General features: G+C 46.0%; 1 protein-coding gene across 1 annotated transcript in view; it reads right to left on the bottom strand.

Annotated features, from left to right (window-relative positions):
- Dpy19l3 (dpy-19-like 3 (C. elegans)) overlaps positions 1 to 9,308 on the bottom strand; it is a 44,371-nt gene extending 35,063 nt beyond the window's left edge. Inside the window, exons 1-3 of the mRNA XM_013026154.1 lie at positions 9,249 to 9,308; positions 6,433 to 6,574; positions 2,846 to 2,979 (exon numbers count right to left, since the gene is read on the bottom strand). Coding sequence (XP_012881608.1) covers positions 2,846 to 2,979; positions 6,433 to 6,535 — 237 coding nt within the window. The 5' untranslated portion in view covers positions 6,536 to 6,574; positions 9,249 to 9,308. The remainder of the gene's footprint in view (positions 1 to 2,845; positions 2,980 to 6,432; positions 6,575 to 9,248) is intronic.
- Positions 9,309 to 17,376: the final 8,068 nt, after the last annotated feature.

Here is a 17,376-nt window from a genome sequence, read left to right as displayed (position 1 = left end):
TTCTGAAACAATCTCGCCTACGCACCTACAAGCTGCTAATAGGAAAATGCCCATTTCTGACACAGATGCAATTTCTGCCTTTGGAGCTGTCAACCCAAGCTTCTGTTACTCCCTGTCACTGCTTTGGAAGTGCCTCCCTGCAGAGCTAGCTGAACCTGAACTCATCAATTTCTGCCTTGCATTCAGTAGAATAAAGGAATCTAACCAGGAACTGTGGCTCGGGCCTGTCACTGCTAATCCCAAGCAGTCAGGAGGCAGAGATAGCAGGAGAGACATTACCTCAGGCCACATAGGGATATGCTGTCTTTGAAAACAAAACAAACAGGCCAGGCGCTGGTGGCTCATGCCTGTAACCCTAGCTACTCAGGAGGCGGAGAGCTACGAATCATGGTTCAAGGTCAGCCTGGGCAAAAAAAAAAAAAAAATCCATGAGACCCCAATTAAGCACCAAAAATGCTGGAAGTGGAACTGTGGCTCCAGTGGTAGAGTGCTATCCTTGAGCAAAATAGCTCAGGACAAGCACCTGGGTCCTGAGCTCAAGCCCCAGGAGTGGCACCAAAAAACCCCAAGAACCTGACTGTCCTAACTTTCTGGGGCTCAGGTGGTGACCTTACTATTCTTTGTCCTAAGCTTCTGGTGGGGATGGTAGCTTTGAAATACTCAGGATTTCTGAACAGTAAGAGCCATCATTGCTAGACTCATGGCTCACACTTGTAATCCTAGCTACTCAGGAGGCTGAGATCTGAGGATCACTGTTCAAAGCCAGCCTGGGCAAACAACGGGCAAACAAATCTGAGAGACTTTTATCACCAATTAACTAGCCAAAACCTCCCTAAAAGTGGAGATATGGCTCAAGTGGTAGAGTGCTAGCCTTGAGTAAGAGTATGAGGCTCTGAGTTCAAGCCTCAAAAATGGCACTAAGGAAAAAAAAAAAAGAGAGACATTTATAGATGAGCTGTGCAGATCACACCTGACAGTTCCTGCAGGAGGGTGACTCAGACTGAGCCTCTACTTTATGCTGAAGAGATGACTCAGGATGGAGGCTGGCCATGTCATTGACTAGAAGGCAGAACTTCGAGCCCTTAAGTAATCAGCCCAACTTTTCTGGTTTCCAACTTGTGGCCATGATTCAACCCATCATTCCTGTGTACTGAAGCACTGGCAACACTGGAAACAGAAGCTTGGGTCAGCTGCCCTGTATGCTGTCCTCCCCATGCTGCATAGACCCATATGACCACAGTGAAAGTGAGGCAGGCAGATAGGTAGAGCCAGATGCCAACGGCTCATGCCTGTAATCCTAGCTACTCAAGAAGCTGAGATCTGAGGACTGAGGTTGGAAGCCAACCAGGGAGGAAAGTCCATGAGATTCTTCTCTGCATTAATCAGCACAAAGTCAGAAGTGGAGGTATGCTTCAAGGGACAGACTGCCAGCCTTGACTAAAACAAAACTAAAGGAGGGGCTGGGAAGATGGCTCAGTGATAGAGCGCTTGCCTTGCATGCACGAGGCCCTGGGTTCAATTCCTCAGTACCACATAAGCAAAAAGAAAAAAGCCGGAAATGGCGCTGTGGCTCAAGTGGTAGAGTGCTAGCCTTGAGCTGAAGAGCTGAGGGACAGAGCCCAGGCCCAGAGTTCAAGCCCATGACTGAACCCCCCTCCCCACCCTAAAATAAAAAAACTAAAGGAAAGTGCCCAGGCCCTAGGTTCAAGCCCCAATACCAGTACGAAATAAATATGTAAATAAATAGATAAATCAATAAATAAAAATGAAGAGTAATAGACCTCCTTGAAAAATCCAGTGAAAATTTTTTATAATTCCTTTCTCAAAAGAAAGCACAGCTTCTGCATATCCCGAAATATTTGCAAATACTATTAGGAAAATATGGACATGCAGAACTCCATCTTAGAGGTGGAGAAAGACTCCATGTTTTAGAGCAGTGGTGTTTGATTTTTTTTTGTTTTCCTTATTACAATTAAAAAAAATTATTTTCAGTCAGTCCATGACGCTTACACCTGTAATCCTAGCCACTCAGAGGGCTGAGATCTGAAGATCACAGTTCAAAGCCAGCCAGGGCAGGAAAGTCTGTAAGACTCTTACCTCCAATGAACCACCAAAGAACCAGAAATGGAGCTGTGGCTCAAATAGCAGAGCACCAGCCTTGAATGGAAAAGCTCAAGGTCAGTGCCTAAGCCCTGAGTTCAAATCCCAGTATTGGAACATTACTACACAAAAACAATTACTCAATCTACTAGATGAATTTCACAATTCATTGTTGGAAAGACACCAGCAGTTCAGACTAACTGCAATATAACTAAAGTTAATAAAAAAAAGAAACCTGGCTTGTTTATAAGAATTATATTATTTAAACAGAATGAACGAAAATACCTTTTTATTCTAGAATCAAAGCTTTTAAGAGATTAATGGTGGGCACTGGTGGCTCATGCACATAATCCTAGCTACACAGGAAGCTGAGATGTGAGGATCATGGTTCAAAGTCAGCCTACGCAGAAAAGTCCCTATGAGCCTCTCATCTCCAATTAATAACCACAAGTAGAGCTGTGGCTCAAAGTGGTAGAGTACTAGCCTTGAGCAAAACAGCTCAATGACAGCACCTAAATCCCAAGTTCAAGCCCCATAACCAACAACAACAACAAAAATAGATCTATTTTTTTCAATGCTGGGGGTTGATCTCAGGGCCTCATGCTTACTAGGCTGGTACTCATTGTGTTTGAGCCACATATCCAGTTCCAGGCTGAATTCTTTAATAGCAAAAACAGTGTCTTGGCCATCATGGAAAACTACTAGAGACAGGGATGCGAAAACAATGGTCACAGAAAACCCATACCTTAATATTAGAAAACCACAAGTCATTCTCATGTAAGGTTGCAAGGTAGATCGATGTAAGAAGTCCAATACACAGGGCAATGGTGCCACCGATCGTAAAGGACAGAATCTTCCAGAATTTTCTATTGGTACAACCTTTTGGAAAAAGGACACAGAAAAATTAATAACCAAGTAAGTGATTTAGAATAGTGCTATTATAGACTCAAGTAAGCTGAAGCCCCAGATGCCTGTCATTTATGAAGCCTTCGCTGGGAGAGGTTCCTTTCTGTGGTTCCACAGGTGGGGTTATAGTGTCTCCCCATCCCTCTGCTGTCATTCATTTCCAAAAGCAAAATGTAGCCGGGTGCTGGTGGCTCATGCCTATAATCCTGGATTAGGAATAGGGGGCTGAGATATGAGGACAGAAAAGTCTGTGAGACTACTATTTTCAATTAACCACCAAAAAGTCCATAGTTGAGATATGGCTCAAATGAGAGTACCAGCGTTGAGAGAAAAAAAGCTAAAAGAGGGGGCTCTTAGTTCATGCCCCAGTACTAGCACAAAACCCCAAAACACAGAGAAAATAATACATTGTAACTCAAAGGACATAAAAGCTTACAGCACATATAAGAAAGCTCAAATATCTTTAAGTGTGAGATATTTCTGGATAATAAAAAATGATGAATATTTCAGTAAGAAACAGATTAAGGACATGAATAGACAACACACAAAAGAGGGGAGAAAAGGCCAATAAATTTAACAGAAGAAAAAGGACCTCAAATTCATTCCAATTCACTAGGGTTGAAGAAATGCAAATCAAAAACAATTTGAGCTGTACTTTTAAAAAACCTTGGCCAATTCGATAGCTTAGAAGTGAGAACACTCTTGTCTAGGAAAGGGTATAAATAAACAGACATCTTCAAAAACTGATACTGGAAAAATTGAATTGGTACTTCTCTGGAACCCAACACCACCCTGCACTGAGCCAACTGTTGGACCAGAAATTTCCTAAGAAGACAACTGAAGTTCTAAATAAACACCGGATGACAAGGATGTTTACCACAGTTCTGTCAATATTAGCAAAAGGCTAATTTTTTTAGAGATGCCAGTCCTGAGGCTTGAACTCAGTGTCTGGGCGCTGTCACTTGAGCTATGGCTTCACTTCTGGCTTTTTTGGTGCTTAATTGGAGATGAGAGTTTCATGGACATTCCTGCCTGGGCTGGCTTTGAGTCCTTAGATCTCAACTTCCTCAGTAGTTAGGATTACAGGCATGAACAACAGTACCCAGCTTGAAATACACTTTTACTATTCTGCAACAAAGAATTAAATTATGCAACTTTGTGTGGGTGCAGGTAAGGAGGCTTGAACTCAAGGACTCACATTCTTGTTTAGCTTTTTCTGCTCAAGGCTGATATTACAGCTTGAGTTGCTATACCTCTACTTCTGTTCTCCCCCTTACCCCCCCCCCACTAGTTAACTGAGGTAAGTCTCACTTTGATTTGTCTGCTTTGGCTGGCTTTGAACCTTGATCCTCCACTCTCAGCCTCCTGAGTAGATAGGAGCCCTGCCACACAATATGATATTATACAATCTTATAAAATGTATCCTGATTTTATGATACATAAAAATGTATCTGACTGATGATATATAAGAAAAGTAGGGCTTAGTGGTAGAGTGCTTGTCTTGCTTATATGGAGCCCTGGGTTCAATTCCTTAGTACCACATAAACAGAAAAAGCCAGAAGTGGCGGTGTTGCTCAAGTGGTAGAGTACTAGCCTTAGGCAAAAAGAAGCTCAGGGACAGTGCCCAAAGCCCTGAGCTCAAGCTCCAAGACTGGCAAAAAAGAAAAAAGAAGAAAAAAGAAAAGTAATAACTTTCAGAGCAGCACATGGGCTTCCATCTTTAAAAATACCTATGAATCCTTATAGTTTACATATACCAAGAATGACTTTTTTTGTACATGTGCTGATCTTTTTCGCTCAAGGCTGGCATTCTACCATATTACAGCTCTGGGGCTGGGAAGGTGGCTCAGTGGCAGAGCGCTTGCCTTGCATGCATGAAGCCCTGGGTTCGATTCCTCAACACCACATAAGCAAAAAAAGAAAAAGCCGGAAGTGGTGCTGTGGCTCTAGTGGTAGAGTGCTAGCCTTGAGCTGAAGAGCTGAGGGACAGCGCCCAGGCCCAGAGTTCAGGCCCCATAACCAGACCCCCCCCCAAAAAAAAAAAATAGCAGAGAGCTACAGCTCTACTTCTGGCTTTTTGGTAGTTAACTGGACATAAGAGTTTTATGAACTTCCCTGGCTTCAAATTGTGATCCTTAGATCTCAGCCTCTTGAGTAGTGAGGATTACAGGCATGAGCTACCGGTGCTGACCACCAAGAGTGACTTTTAAACAACAAGCAGTATCTGTGGTAGTCTTGAAGAATCTGTGAGAGTTACTTATTTTCCTTCTTGCCTACTTTAGCTTTCAGAGGTTTTTGTATTTTTTTTTTGACATGAATAAATACTACTTTGGTAAAATGAAGCAAAGCTATGTTTTAATTTTAAAGAGTGAAACAAAAGGGTGTTTGAGCTGGGCGCTGGTAGTTTATGCTTGTCATCCTAGCTACAAAAAGAGGCTGGGAGCCAAGGATCACTAAGTCAGTCTGTGCAGAAAAGTCTGTAAAACTCCAGCTCTAGTAAATGGCTAAAAGCTGGGCTGGAGGTATGGCTAAAGTGTTACATCTAAACAAGCAAGCCAAGCAATCACACAGCCTTGGGTTCAAATCCCAGTAATGCAAAAACAAAAACAAAAACGTTCGCATGAGGTCCTCAGAAACATTGTCAAAAAGCATGCTGGTGGCTCACACCTAGCCACTCAGGAGGCTGAGATCTGAGGATCACAGTTTGAAGCCAGCGTGGGCAGAAAAGTCCCTGTGAGACTCTTATCTCAAATAAACTACAAAAAAAAAAAAAAAGCTAGAAGTGGCACTGTGGCTCAAGTGGTAGAACACTAGTCTTGGGCAAAGGAAGCTCAGGGACAGGGCCCAAGACAAGTTCAAGCTCCTTGACCAAAACATAGACACACAAAAATGTTATTAAGCAGGGAAGTGGTGGCTCACAGTTGTAATCTTAGTTACTCAGGAGGCTGAGATCTGAGGATAGTGTTTCAAAGCCAGCTCAGGCAGGAAAGTCTGTGAGACTCTTTGCTCCAAAAAAACCAGAAGTAGAGGTGTGGCTCAAGTGTATATCATCAACCTTTAGCAAAAAAGCTAAGGGAAGCATACAGACCCTGAGTTCAAGCCCCAGTACTAGCACATTTTTTTTTTTCTTTTTAAAAGGTGATTTTTGGGGCTGGGAAGGTGGCTCAGTGGTAGAGTGCTTGCTTCGTTTGCATTCATGAGGCCCTGGGTTTGATTCCTCAGCACCATATAAGCAAAAAGAAAAAAGCCGGAAGTGGTGCTGTGGCTCAAGTGGTAGAGCGCTAGCCTTGAGCTGAAGCGCTGAGAGACAGCAGCCAGGCCCAGAGTTCAGGCCTCACGACCGGGCACAGAAAAAAAAAAGGTGATTTTTTTTTTAATGTAGAAATGAAGGTGATTCAAAACACAGCTTTTGTTTATACTGCCTACCAGTTGGCAATTTGTTTTCCAACTTCACATTTTCTTCTTGTGCTGGAAAACCCTCAGAAAGTTCAATGGTTTTTATCTCTTTCCTTTGCCGGAGGTACATCATGATATCAAAGACTTATATGCATTGTTCTTCTGACCACTCCTACAAAAGACATAGAAATGAACGGTCATCTCCATGGCGGCATTCTCCCCACAGCAAACCCTACTCATCTCTCCTTTTATTTTTTTTATTGTGAAAATACTGTACAGAGGGGGTTACAGTTACAGGAGCAAGGTAATAAGTACATTTCTTATCAAGCATTGTTGTCTCCTCCTTTGTTTTTCCCCTACCATCTCTTCCCTCCCATTTCCACAACTAATACTCCCCCTGCCCCCCCCCCTTTTTAATTTTTAGTTTAATTTTTTTTTTGCCAGTCCTGGAGCTTGAACTCAGGGCCTGGGCATTGTCCCTAAGCTTCTTTTGCTCAAGGCTAACACTCTGTCACTTGAGCCACAGTGCTACTTCCAGCCTTTTCTGTTTATTTGATACTGAGGAATAGAACCCAGGGCTTCATGCATGCTAGGCAAGTATGTCTACCACTCTACTCAGCCTTGTTTTTAAAATTTTTGTGCTCATATTGGGTCTTGAACTCAGGGCCTGGGCACTCTCATTTGGCTTCTTCACCCAAGCCTGATACTCTGCCACTTGAGCCACACAGTTCCACTTGCAGCTTTTTGGTAGTTAGTTAGAGATAAGAGTGTCACGAACTTTCCTGCCTGGGCTGGCTTCAAACTGCAATCTTCAGATCTCAGCTTCCTGATTAGCTAAGGATGACAGGTGTGAGCCACCAGTATCAGCCTCACTATTCTTTAAAATGTCATTTATAGGGCTTGAACTCAGGGCCCCAAGCTCCCACCTGGCTCAAGGCTAGCATTCTACTACTTGAGCCACAGCTCCACTTCCAGCTTTTCACTGGCTAACTGGAGATAAGAGTCTCATAGAGTTTCTTTCCCAGGCTGGCTCTGAACTACAATCCCCAGATCTCAGCCTCTTGAGTAGGCAGGATGACGGGAGTGAGCCATGGACACCTGCAGTAGGAGCACTTTTGCATCTCCTACAGATATGGCCACGTGGGACCTCCATGGAAGCAACTGATTCAACAGTACAACAGTTATCTGGATTTTTGAAGCACAGAAACATTGTTTTGTTTCAGATATCTGAATTTTAACACCTGTCTTGTTGCAAACAATTCTCCATGCAAACGTCAGGCCATCTAGGAAGATGGGTAGGTGAATAAGTGTGTATGTGTGTGTGTGCATGCACACACCTGCCAATCAGGGCAGCTGCTAGCTCAGGGAGCAGCAGTGGGAGTCACCATGGGGAGTAGAAGCTGAGTTTGGAAGCTGGGAGTGGGAGGCGGGGGTGTGGTGGCAATGAGTAAGCCGGTTCCAGTCCCTGGAACATCTTGCTTCACTCTGAATAATGAATAGCGTTTTACTAATTATTTATTAGACCCGTAGCTAGCCAGGGTTGTGTTGATAGCTCATCAAGACCTACACTTCCAGGTACCTAAAGATAAACAACTTATGCCAGACTCCACTGGTTCATGCCTGTCCAGCCTAGCTACTCAGGAGGCTGAGGTCTAAAGATCATGGTTCAAAGCCAACCCAAGCAGAAAAGTCTATGAGACTCTTACACTCACACACACACACACACACCCCACAGAGCCAGAAGTGGAACTGTGGCTCAAATAGTAGTGCCAGCCTTGAATGGAAAAGCAAGCTCAGGGATAGCCCCCAAGCCTTGATTTGAATTCAAGCCCAAGCACACATAGACACCCACACCACCTAATTTTGCAGCTGTCTTCTTTTAAGGAGTGGAGTTTTCAATGCATCCATGATAACGTTATTAAGACAGAAAGCCAGCAAACTGTAAACTGTGAATGCAGACTGCGCTAGTTGCACGAACTACAAAAAAAAAAAAAAAAGAAAAAGTCGCCCCAGCAAATAAAAAGAAATGCCCCCTTAAAACGTGTGCAAAGGAAGCCAGGCGCCGGTGGTTCCCTGCTGTCATCCTAACTACTTAAGAGTCTGAGATCTGAAGATCGTGGTTCCATGGCAGCCCGGGCAGCAAAATCCAAGGGACTCTTTACCTTCCATTAAACCAGCAAAAAACCTAGAAGGGAAGATGTGGCTCAGGTGGTAGATTGCTAGCCTGGGGCGGCGCAGGACTCGCAGGGACAGCATCCGAGCCCTGAGTTCAAGCCCCAGGACCGACATTTACAACAACAAAAGTTTGCAAAGGGATCCTGAGAACAATTCTGTACTCACCCAGTGTTCAGCTTAGTTCTGAGCATCCCTAGGCAGGGCTGGGCAGAGCAACCGAGTTCCACACCCCTGAGCTCCCCCCACCCCGCCCCATCTGGAGGACCCATCAGACACATCCTAAGGGAGAGGCTACGAGTCTAAGGGCTCGATCCAGTTCCGTGACAGCAAGAGGCTGGGGGTGGGGTGTCCAGTCTAGCTCCCCCCCAGTGCAGCAAGCGAGCAGCTGACCACAGGTCGTTTTGCAAAGTTGCAACACTCCGAGTTCCCGCCCAGCCGGACCCCCCCGCCCCCCGTCCTCCCATCTCCCCGGACACTCGCGCGCTGGGTCCGTCCGTCCGCCCGCCGGTCCGTCTGTTTGTCCCCCTTCCACACGCACGGGGCGAGGCGGCCCTAAAACTCGCCAGGTGTGTGTGTGTGTGCGGTGCGCGCGCGCGTGCGGCCGCTCGCCCCCTCCCTGCCTCCGTGGGGGCCTCCCCGCCTCCCGTGGCTGCCCCGGCGCCGGCACTCACCCTCGGGTCCCGACACGCAGTCCCGGACTTGCGGCCTCCGCGCCCCGCGGTCGCGCGCGCGATCCCGAGAAGGGGAAGGGGAAGAGGCCGCCGCCGCCGTGCGGTTCGGGCGGGCGGGCGGCCAGGGGAGGGTCGCGCGGGAGGGGGGGCGTGGCCGCAAGACGGTCTTCCTCCGAAACGCCACGGGGCGGACCCGCGTCCGGGTCCCGCTCCCACGAAGCGCGGTGCAAAACCCGCGGCGGAATAGACGGGCGGGGGGCGTCGGCAGCTTAAGGTGGGCGCGCCGGGAGAGGCAGAGGCTGGGCCCGCCGCGGCTGCATTCATAGGTCCCGAGAGCTGTCCATCAAGGGGAGGCCCCCGCCTTCGCTCGCGCTGCACCGCCCCGTCTCGTGCGGCGCCGGCCGGAAGGAAGCGGAGCACTTCCGCTTTCTGGCTCCGCCCCGCCCCCCCCCCCGCGCCGTCTGCGGCTGGTGGCCGCTGGTGGTCGCGGCCGGACGTCAGCCCGGGGCTACAGGCCGCTGCCAGTCCGGGGGCCCGCCCTCGGGTGCACTGCGGGTCGCCGGCGAGCCTGGAGGTGCCCTGCCTGCTGCTTGTGAGGAAGGGGTCCACTTCCGTCTGGAAGGCGGTCCCCGGTTATGTTTTAGACTTGCTTTTGTGCGGGTCGCGGGGCTTGGAGCCCGGTGCTGCCCCTGAGCTTACTCACGTCCAGCCTGCTGTCACTTAAGCGCTGGCTCCACTTCCGTTTCGGCGGTGGTTCGCTGTCTCAGGCTGGCTTCGAACCCATGATTCTCAGATCTCGGCCTCCTGAGTAACAGGCACCTGGCTCCCCAAGCTTTCTGAGAGCTGGGTGGGCCTGGGGCTGTGGGGTGGGCAGTCAAGTCCTTTAAAAGCCTCCCTGGGCGCCCCCTTCTTCTCCCCCCCCCCAAGTACTGCAGGGTGGTGAGGGTTTGAACCTACATGTGGCAGGCCAGTTGGGTCACTGAGTCACTTAGACAAGTCCCAGTACCCAGTTTGAGAAGGCCTGGCTTACAGGGCTTGGCACCTTTCCTTCAGATCTCTCCCATCTATGGTCAGGAAATCATTTATTTACCCCTACTTCAAAGGCACCTACTAGCTGGGCCACAGTGGCTCACGTCTGTCAGCCGCTAGCTACTCAGGAGGCTGAGATCTGAGGATCACAGTTGAAAGCCAGCCTGGGCAGGAAGGTCTGTGAGACTGATTTCCCATCAACCACCAAGGCGCTGGAAGTGGAGCTGTGGCTCAAGTGGTAGAGCACTAGTCTTGAGCAAAAGCAGCTCAGGGACAGCTCCCAGACCCTGAGTTCAAGCCCCACAACTGATACACATACCTGCTGTAGGTAGGATGTATTACTACTCTGTCTGCTCAACCCCCCCCCCCAAGAGTCCCCTCTAGTGTTCAGTCCTGGATTCAAATTCATCTTCAAATCCGATTTAGCTGACACATAGTATGCCTTGTATCTAGATGACTTTGTGTGTGTGTGTGTGCTGGTATTGGGGCATGAACTAAGCGCCTGGGTGCTGTCCCTTAGCTATTTTGCTCAAGCCTGGCCCTCTACAGCAGGAGCCGCACCTCCATTACTGACTTTTTGGTGATTAATTGGAGATTAGTCTCCAATTAGATTTTCCTGCTTTGACCTTCAATCCTCAGATTTCAGTCTTGAGTTGTGACTCACTGTTGCAGAGCCTGGATGCATTTTTTGTTTTTGTTTGCCAGTCCTGGGGCTTGAACTCAGGGCCTGGGCACTGTCCCTGAACTTTCTTTTTGCTCAAGGCTAATACTCTACACTTGAGCGACAGTGCCACTTCTGGCTTTTTCTGTGTATGTGGTGCTGCGGTATCGAACCCAGGGCTTCATGCACGTAAGGCAAGCACTCTACCACTAAGCCACATTCCCAGCCCTAGATACATCTCTTAATCATACTGCAAAAGACAGTAGAGAAAAACTTATGTATCAGCACATACTTAAATGAAAATTAATTTTTGATAAAGAATGTTCTTCGGATTTCCACCTGTGAAAAGGCTGTCCATCCTTCTGAGCATTTCCTTCTCCTTTGTGTGTCCACAGCTATTCATAACAAGCACACCTTCTGTGCATATGGATGGCGCTATCTGCTGGTGGCTTTAATAAATGGTGCCAGCTTCTTTTAGTCTCTCTTCCAGATGGTATTTGTAGGGTTCCATCCTGGCTGCTGGTATCTTCCTGGCTAGGGGTATCAGAGCAGGGGCTATGTAATTGTTCCATATACAGTTCGTCATGGGGCTTCAACTCAGGGCCTAGGTGTTGTCCCTGAGCTTTTTTTTTTTTTTTTTTTTGCCGGTCATGGGGCCTGAACTCTGGGCCTGGGCGCTGTCCCTCAGCTCTTCAGCTCAAGGCTAGTGCTCTACCACTGGAGCCACAGCGCCACTTCCGGCTTTTTCTGTTTATGTGGTGCTGAGGAATCGAACCCAGGGCCTCATGCTTGCAAGACATGCACTCTACCGCTGAGCTACCTTCCTAGCCCCTCCCTGAGCTTTTTTTGCTCAAGGCTAGCACTCTACCACTTTGAGCCATAGCTCTACGTCCGGTTATTAGGTGACTAACTGGAGATCAGAGCTTTATGACTTTCCTGCCCAGGCTGGCTTTGAATGGTGATCCTCAGATTGCAGCCTCCTTAGTAGTAGCTAGGATTACAAGGTGTGAGCTACTAGTGCCTGGCTATATTTGTAATCTTTCACATTAAGGTGCCCCTGTATAAAATAAACATTTGCTAACTTAGCATACAAATCAATTCCTTCTTAAAAGTTTCTCTTCCAGGGCTGGGAAGGAGGCTCAGTGGTAGAGCGCTTGCCTTGCATGCTTGAGGCCCTGGTTCAATTCCTCAGAATCACATAAGCAGAAAAAAAAAAAGCCCGAAGTGGTGCTGTGGCTCAAGTGGTAGAGTGCTAGCCTTGAGCTGAAGAGCTGAGGGACAGTGCCCAGGCCCAGAGTTCAGGCCCCACAACTGGACCCCCCCCCACCAAAAAAAAGAAAAAAGTTTCTCTTCTATTATTGGATGGGATTTTTTTTTTCCTCCTTAAGTAGGCTTACTCAGGAGCAGAGTAACCACTGCAAAACACTTACCCCAAGTAAATAAAACAGTACCCATCTGTCATGGCTTGTATTAGTATTCTGAAATGGCTTTCCAGGTGCCAGTGGCACCTGTAATCCTAGCTACAGAGGAAGCTCAGATTTGAGGATTATGGTTCAAAGCCAGTCTCAGCAGACAAATCTGATTGGCTCTTATCTCCAATTATCTATCAAAAAGCCAGAAGTGGAGCTTTGTCCTAAGTGATAGAGCATTAGCCTTGAGCACAAAAGCTCAGGGATAGTGTATAGGTCCTAAATTTAAACTCCAGGACTGGCACACAACCCTCCTCTCACCCTCCCCTCCCCCACAAAATCTAGGAGCCAACCTTGATTCTTTTCCTTTCCTGTCATCTTTATGTATCTTTAAAAACCCATTGGATTTACTTCCTAATTATCTCAGAATGTGTCCATGTTTTTCCCCTCTATTGCCTCCAGCTAATATACATTATTTTTATTGTTGGGGGAAGGTCCTGCTACTGGGGTTTGCACTCATTCAGGGAGTTGCTCTCTTGCTTAGCTCTTTTGCTCAAGGCTGGCACTCTACCACTTGAGCCAAGCTCCACTTCTGGCTTTATTTTTTTTTTTGGGGGGGGGTCCGGTCATGGGGCCTAAACTCTGGGCCTGGGCGCTGTCCCTCAGCTCTTCAGCTCAAGGCTAGTGCTCTACCATTTGAGCCACAGCGCCACTTCTGGCTTTTTTTCTTTTTGCTTATGTGGTGCTGAGGAATTGAACCCAGGGCCTCATGCATGCAAGGCAAGCACTCTACCACTGAGCCACCTTCCCAACCCCACTTCTGGCTTTTTGCTGGTTGATTGAAAATTAAGAGTCTCATGGATTTTCCTGCCCATGCTAGCTTTGACCTCAATCCTCAGATCTGAGTAGCCACCACTGAGCCACCTTCCCAACCCCACTTCTGGCTTTTTGCTGGTTGATTGAAAATTAAGAGTCTCATGGATTTTCCTGCCCATGCTAGCTTTGAACCTCAATCCTCAGATCTGAGTAGCTAGAATTACAGTTGTGAAGTACTGGCAACCAGCTCTTTATTGTTCCAAGGAATTAAAAAGTTTGAGGGGGTATTTTTGCTATATGGTGATAAATAACTCATAACCTGTTATGATTGCCATAATTTATTCCCAGTTAATTGGACATTTAGGTTGTTTTTGGTTTAATGCTATAAGCTATTCACTATGCTGAAAGCACTTCCTTATACATATGTAGTTCTTCAGGAAATGTTTCTAGAAATAGAATTGCTAGATCTCATAGTCTAAATTATAATAAATATTGGCAGACTCCCTTCCAAAAAGTTAACTTTATTTTTTATTACCAATAATTACCGTGCTTATTTCTCTGTGCCCTTGCCAACACTGGGTTACTTTAATCCTTGCCAGTTCTGGATAGCAAGTAATATAGCATTATTTTATATATCATTTTTTTCTTTCTCTTTTTTGTGCCAGTACTAGGGTTTGAACTCTGGGCCTGGGTGCTGTCCCTTAGCTTTTTCGCTCAGGGACAGTGCTCTACCACTTGAGCTGCAGCTCCACTTCTGGCTTTTTGGTGGTTCATTGGACATGAGTCTCATGGACTTCCTGTCCAGTATGATCTTTAGATCTCAGCCTCTGAGTAGCTATGATTACAGGAATGAGCTACTTGGGTCTGGCTTTTTTTTTAAAGCTAGGTTCTTGCTGTGTAGCCTGGACTGTTCTGGAGCTCTTGCCTCATTTTCCTGAGAGCTGGGATTGCTGTCCATTCTTTTCATGCTCAGCTGAAGTGTTCTACTAAGCTTTTTGAAACAGTTACACATGCTTTTACTTACTGTGGAATTTTAATAGTAATAGAATGCCTTTTGATACTTGGTAGAGCAGTGGGTACATATTTCATTATATTTCTTTAAAACCCAGTAAAAAGTAATTTTGTATATTTATTTGTTCAAATAAACTTAATAATCATTTTCAAAAATTCATAGACATTTGTTAGACTAGTGCAAAATTTATAGAAGGTTGGGGAGAAATGAGTTCCTTGCAATATTGTTATAGAACTATGAAGCCCCATCTTTTTCTAACAACACTTTCACTCAGTTCATTAACCAGGGTTGATTTTTCCAAGTGTCTTAAAAAGTCATTGTTTAGCTTGGTTCAGTAGCTCATTCTTGTAATCCTAGCTACTCATGGATGCAGAGATCTAAGGATCAAGGTTTGTTACCAGCCCAGGCAAGGAAGTCTGAGAGACTCTTATCTCCAGTTAACCAACAAAGGCAGACGTAAATCAGAGACCAGAGTGACCAGAGGTCTGGTGGCTCACACCTGTAATCCTAACTACTCAAGAGACAGAGATCTGAGGATCTCGCTCAAAGGCAGCATGGGCAGGAAAGTCTGTGAAAGCCTTATCTCCAATTAACCACCAGAGAACTGGAAGTGAAGCTGTGGCTCAAAGTGATAAGAGTGCCTGCCTGGAGCAAAAAGAACTCAAGGACAGTGCTCCAGCTGAGTTCAAGCCCCATGGGGGGAGGGAAAGCCAGAAATGGGAGCTTTGACTCACGTGGGAGCACCAGTCTTGAGGGAAAAATCCAAATAAGAGCATTAAGGCCCTGAATTCAAGCCCCAGTGCCAGCACAAAAATAAAAGGGCACTTTCAAGTTATCTTTAGTATGTTGTCATTGATCTTGTTTCCTTTGATCAGTGTTGAGTTAAACCAGATTTGAAGTGATTCAGAATAGGGAAACAAGAGCAAGTTAGCCTAGCTTTGTCTTTGTCTAAGGATTAGTTTCGCAAAGTTAAAAGTTAAGCAAAATCTTTCAAGTGATCCGTTTTGTTTAATCTTCCTTAACACCTGCTCTTCTTACTTTACTTGCTGGTGATTTTTTTCATCTCCATGGTTACCACCTACACTTTTTTTTCCCCTCTCCATTTTCTGCCGGCTAGAATAACTGTTGTGTATTTTTGAATGAGGACATGAATAGTCAAGATATTCAACTAAAAGCAGGCGATGATGCTTTATCACAAAAGCTTTTTTTTTTTTTTTTTTTTTTGGCCAAATGTGAGCCATTTCATTCCCAAGAATCAGCAGCTCTGGCTGGTCCTTCCTGCTAATTTCCTTGGCTGGGTATAATGTCACTCCCTACACAGCAGGTGTACACACAGGTGTATACACAGATGTCTGAAAAATCCCACAGGCAGATCCTCCCTAGTTAATAGGTGCCAAGACAGACCTTCAGATTCGGGATATATACATACATACATATTTTTTTTTGGGGAGGGGGGTTCTGTGGGAAGGACTTTTAGCCAGAAATGCAAGTGTTTCTAACACTCTTGACTTCAGGCGTTTTGTATGTGTCCCAATAGTGGGTCTTGAACTCAGGGCCTGTTATTCTTCCTTGGCTTTTTCCGCTCAAGGCAAGTGCTCCAACACTGGAACCACAGCTCCACTTCTAGCTTTTTGGTGGTTCATTGGAGAGAAAAGTCTCACAGACTTTCTTAGATCTCAGCCTCTTGAGTAGCTAGGATCACAGGTGTGAGCCACAGTGCCTGGGTAAGGCATGGAGCTTTTAACCTAGGTGGTGGTGTGGTTCTCTGTGTGGAATTTAAATGTTGTCCTCACACTTCCTTACTCAGGGAAAGCGACCTTGTAACCCCTGACTTCCTACCATTGTTTACTTCACATAATCATTGGCTGTAGAGGAACAGAAATAAATACAGCTTACAATTTCAGTCACATTCAGCTGTACTTTTCTCCTAAGCCTGAAATAGCATTTTCTAACACCTTTTGTAGTTGGAGACATTGAATTTAAATAGGAACTGCAGATACAAAGAGTAAGATGTGGATTGATGTGCCTATTTCTGTGAAATGCAGCCACACTATTTCTGAAGTATGGGTACTAAAATTAATACAATGACAAGTAGAAAAAAAAACAAGAGGGCTGGGAAGATGGCTTAGTGGTAGAGTGCTTGCCTCACATGCATGAGGCCCTGGGTTCGATTCTTCAGCACCACATAAGCAGAAAAAGCTGGAAGTGGTGCTGTGGCTCAAGTGGTATAGCGCTAGCCTTGAGCTGAAGAGCTGAGGGATAGGGCCTAGGCCCAGAGTTCAGGCCCCACAACCAAAAAAAAAAGAAATGGAAGATGTGTACTATATTCATAAGGCTTTAAATTTAAATAAAGCCAATGGACTGTGGGGTACTAGTATAATCCTAACTATGTAGGAGGCTAAGATCTGGAGGAGCACACTTCAAAGCTAGCTTAGGTAGCAAAGTCTGTGAGATTCCGTCTCCAAAATAACCAGCGAAAATCTGAGGCATGGTTCAAGTGGAAGAGCACCAGCTGTGAGCAAGCAAACAGGCAAGCGAGCAGACTAAGTATGAGACAAGAGTTCAAGCTCCAGTACTAGCAAAATAAGAATATATAGGGTCAGATATATTCTCCAGTTATACCTGATTGATTTGGACAAGGAGTAGACTCTGGTGTACCACTCTAGTCCACAGCCAACTTTAACCTCCTCTCCAACTGTGAACTTGTGTTTTGGTTTTTGGGTGCTTGTCATAGGGCTTGTCAGGGTCTGGTACTGTCCCCTGAGCTTTTGGGCTCAAGAATAGCACTCTACCACTTGAGTCATAGCTCCACTTTCAGCTTTTTGGTGCTTAATTGGAAATAACTCTTACAGACTTTCTTACCTGGGCTGGCTTCTCAAACTGTAATCTACAAGCTCTCAACCTCCTGAGCTGCTAGGATGACAGGCATGAGCTACTGGCGCCTGGCTCCAAATATCATTTTAACATATAATCAGTGTAAAAACTGAGAGTTAAGTTTTTTTTGGTACTCAAGTGTCTGCAACTGTCATGCATATTACACTTAGGATATATTAGTGGTATTTCCACTGCTTGACAGTTGCTTGTGACCATGGCTACTAGATCATAGCAAACACCCTTCCCTTTCCCTATGCTGCGATTCCTAAAGCTAACTTGGGAATTCAGTGACACACGATTGGGATTTGGAGGGATGTGGGCTGAGAA

The sequence above is a fragment of the Dipodomys ordii genome, unplaced genomic scaffold, assembly GCF_000151885.1.
Source record: "Dipodomys ordii isolate 6190 unplaced genomic scaffold, Dord_2.0 Scaffold92, whole genome shotgun sequence".
NCBI classification, from domain to species: domain Eukaryota; kingdom Metazoa; phylum Chordata; class Mammalia; order Rodentia; family Heteromyidae; genus Dipodomys; species Dipodomys ordii.
The sequence above is the reverse complement of the archived record's forward strand: the minus strand, read 5'-3'. Positions and strand labels throughout refer to the sequence as shown.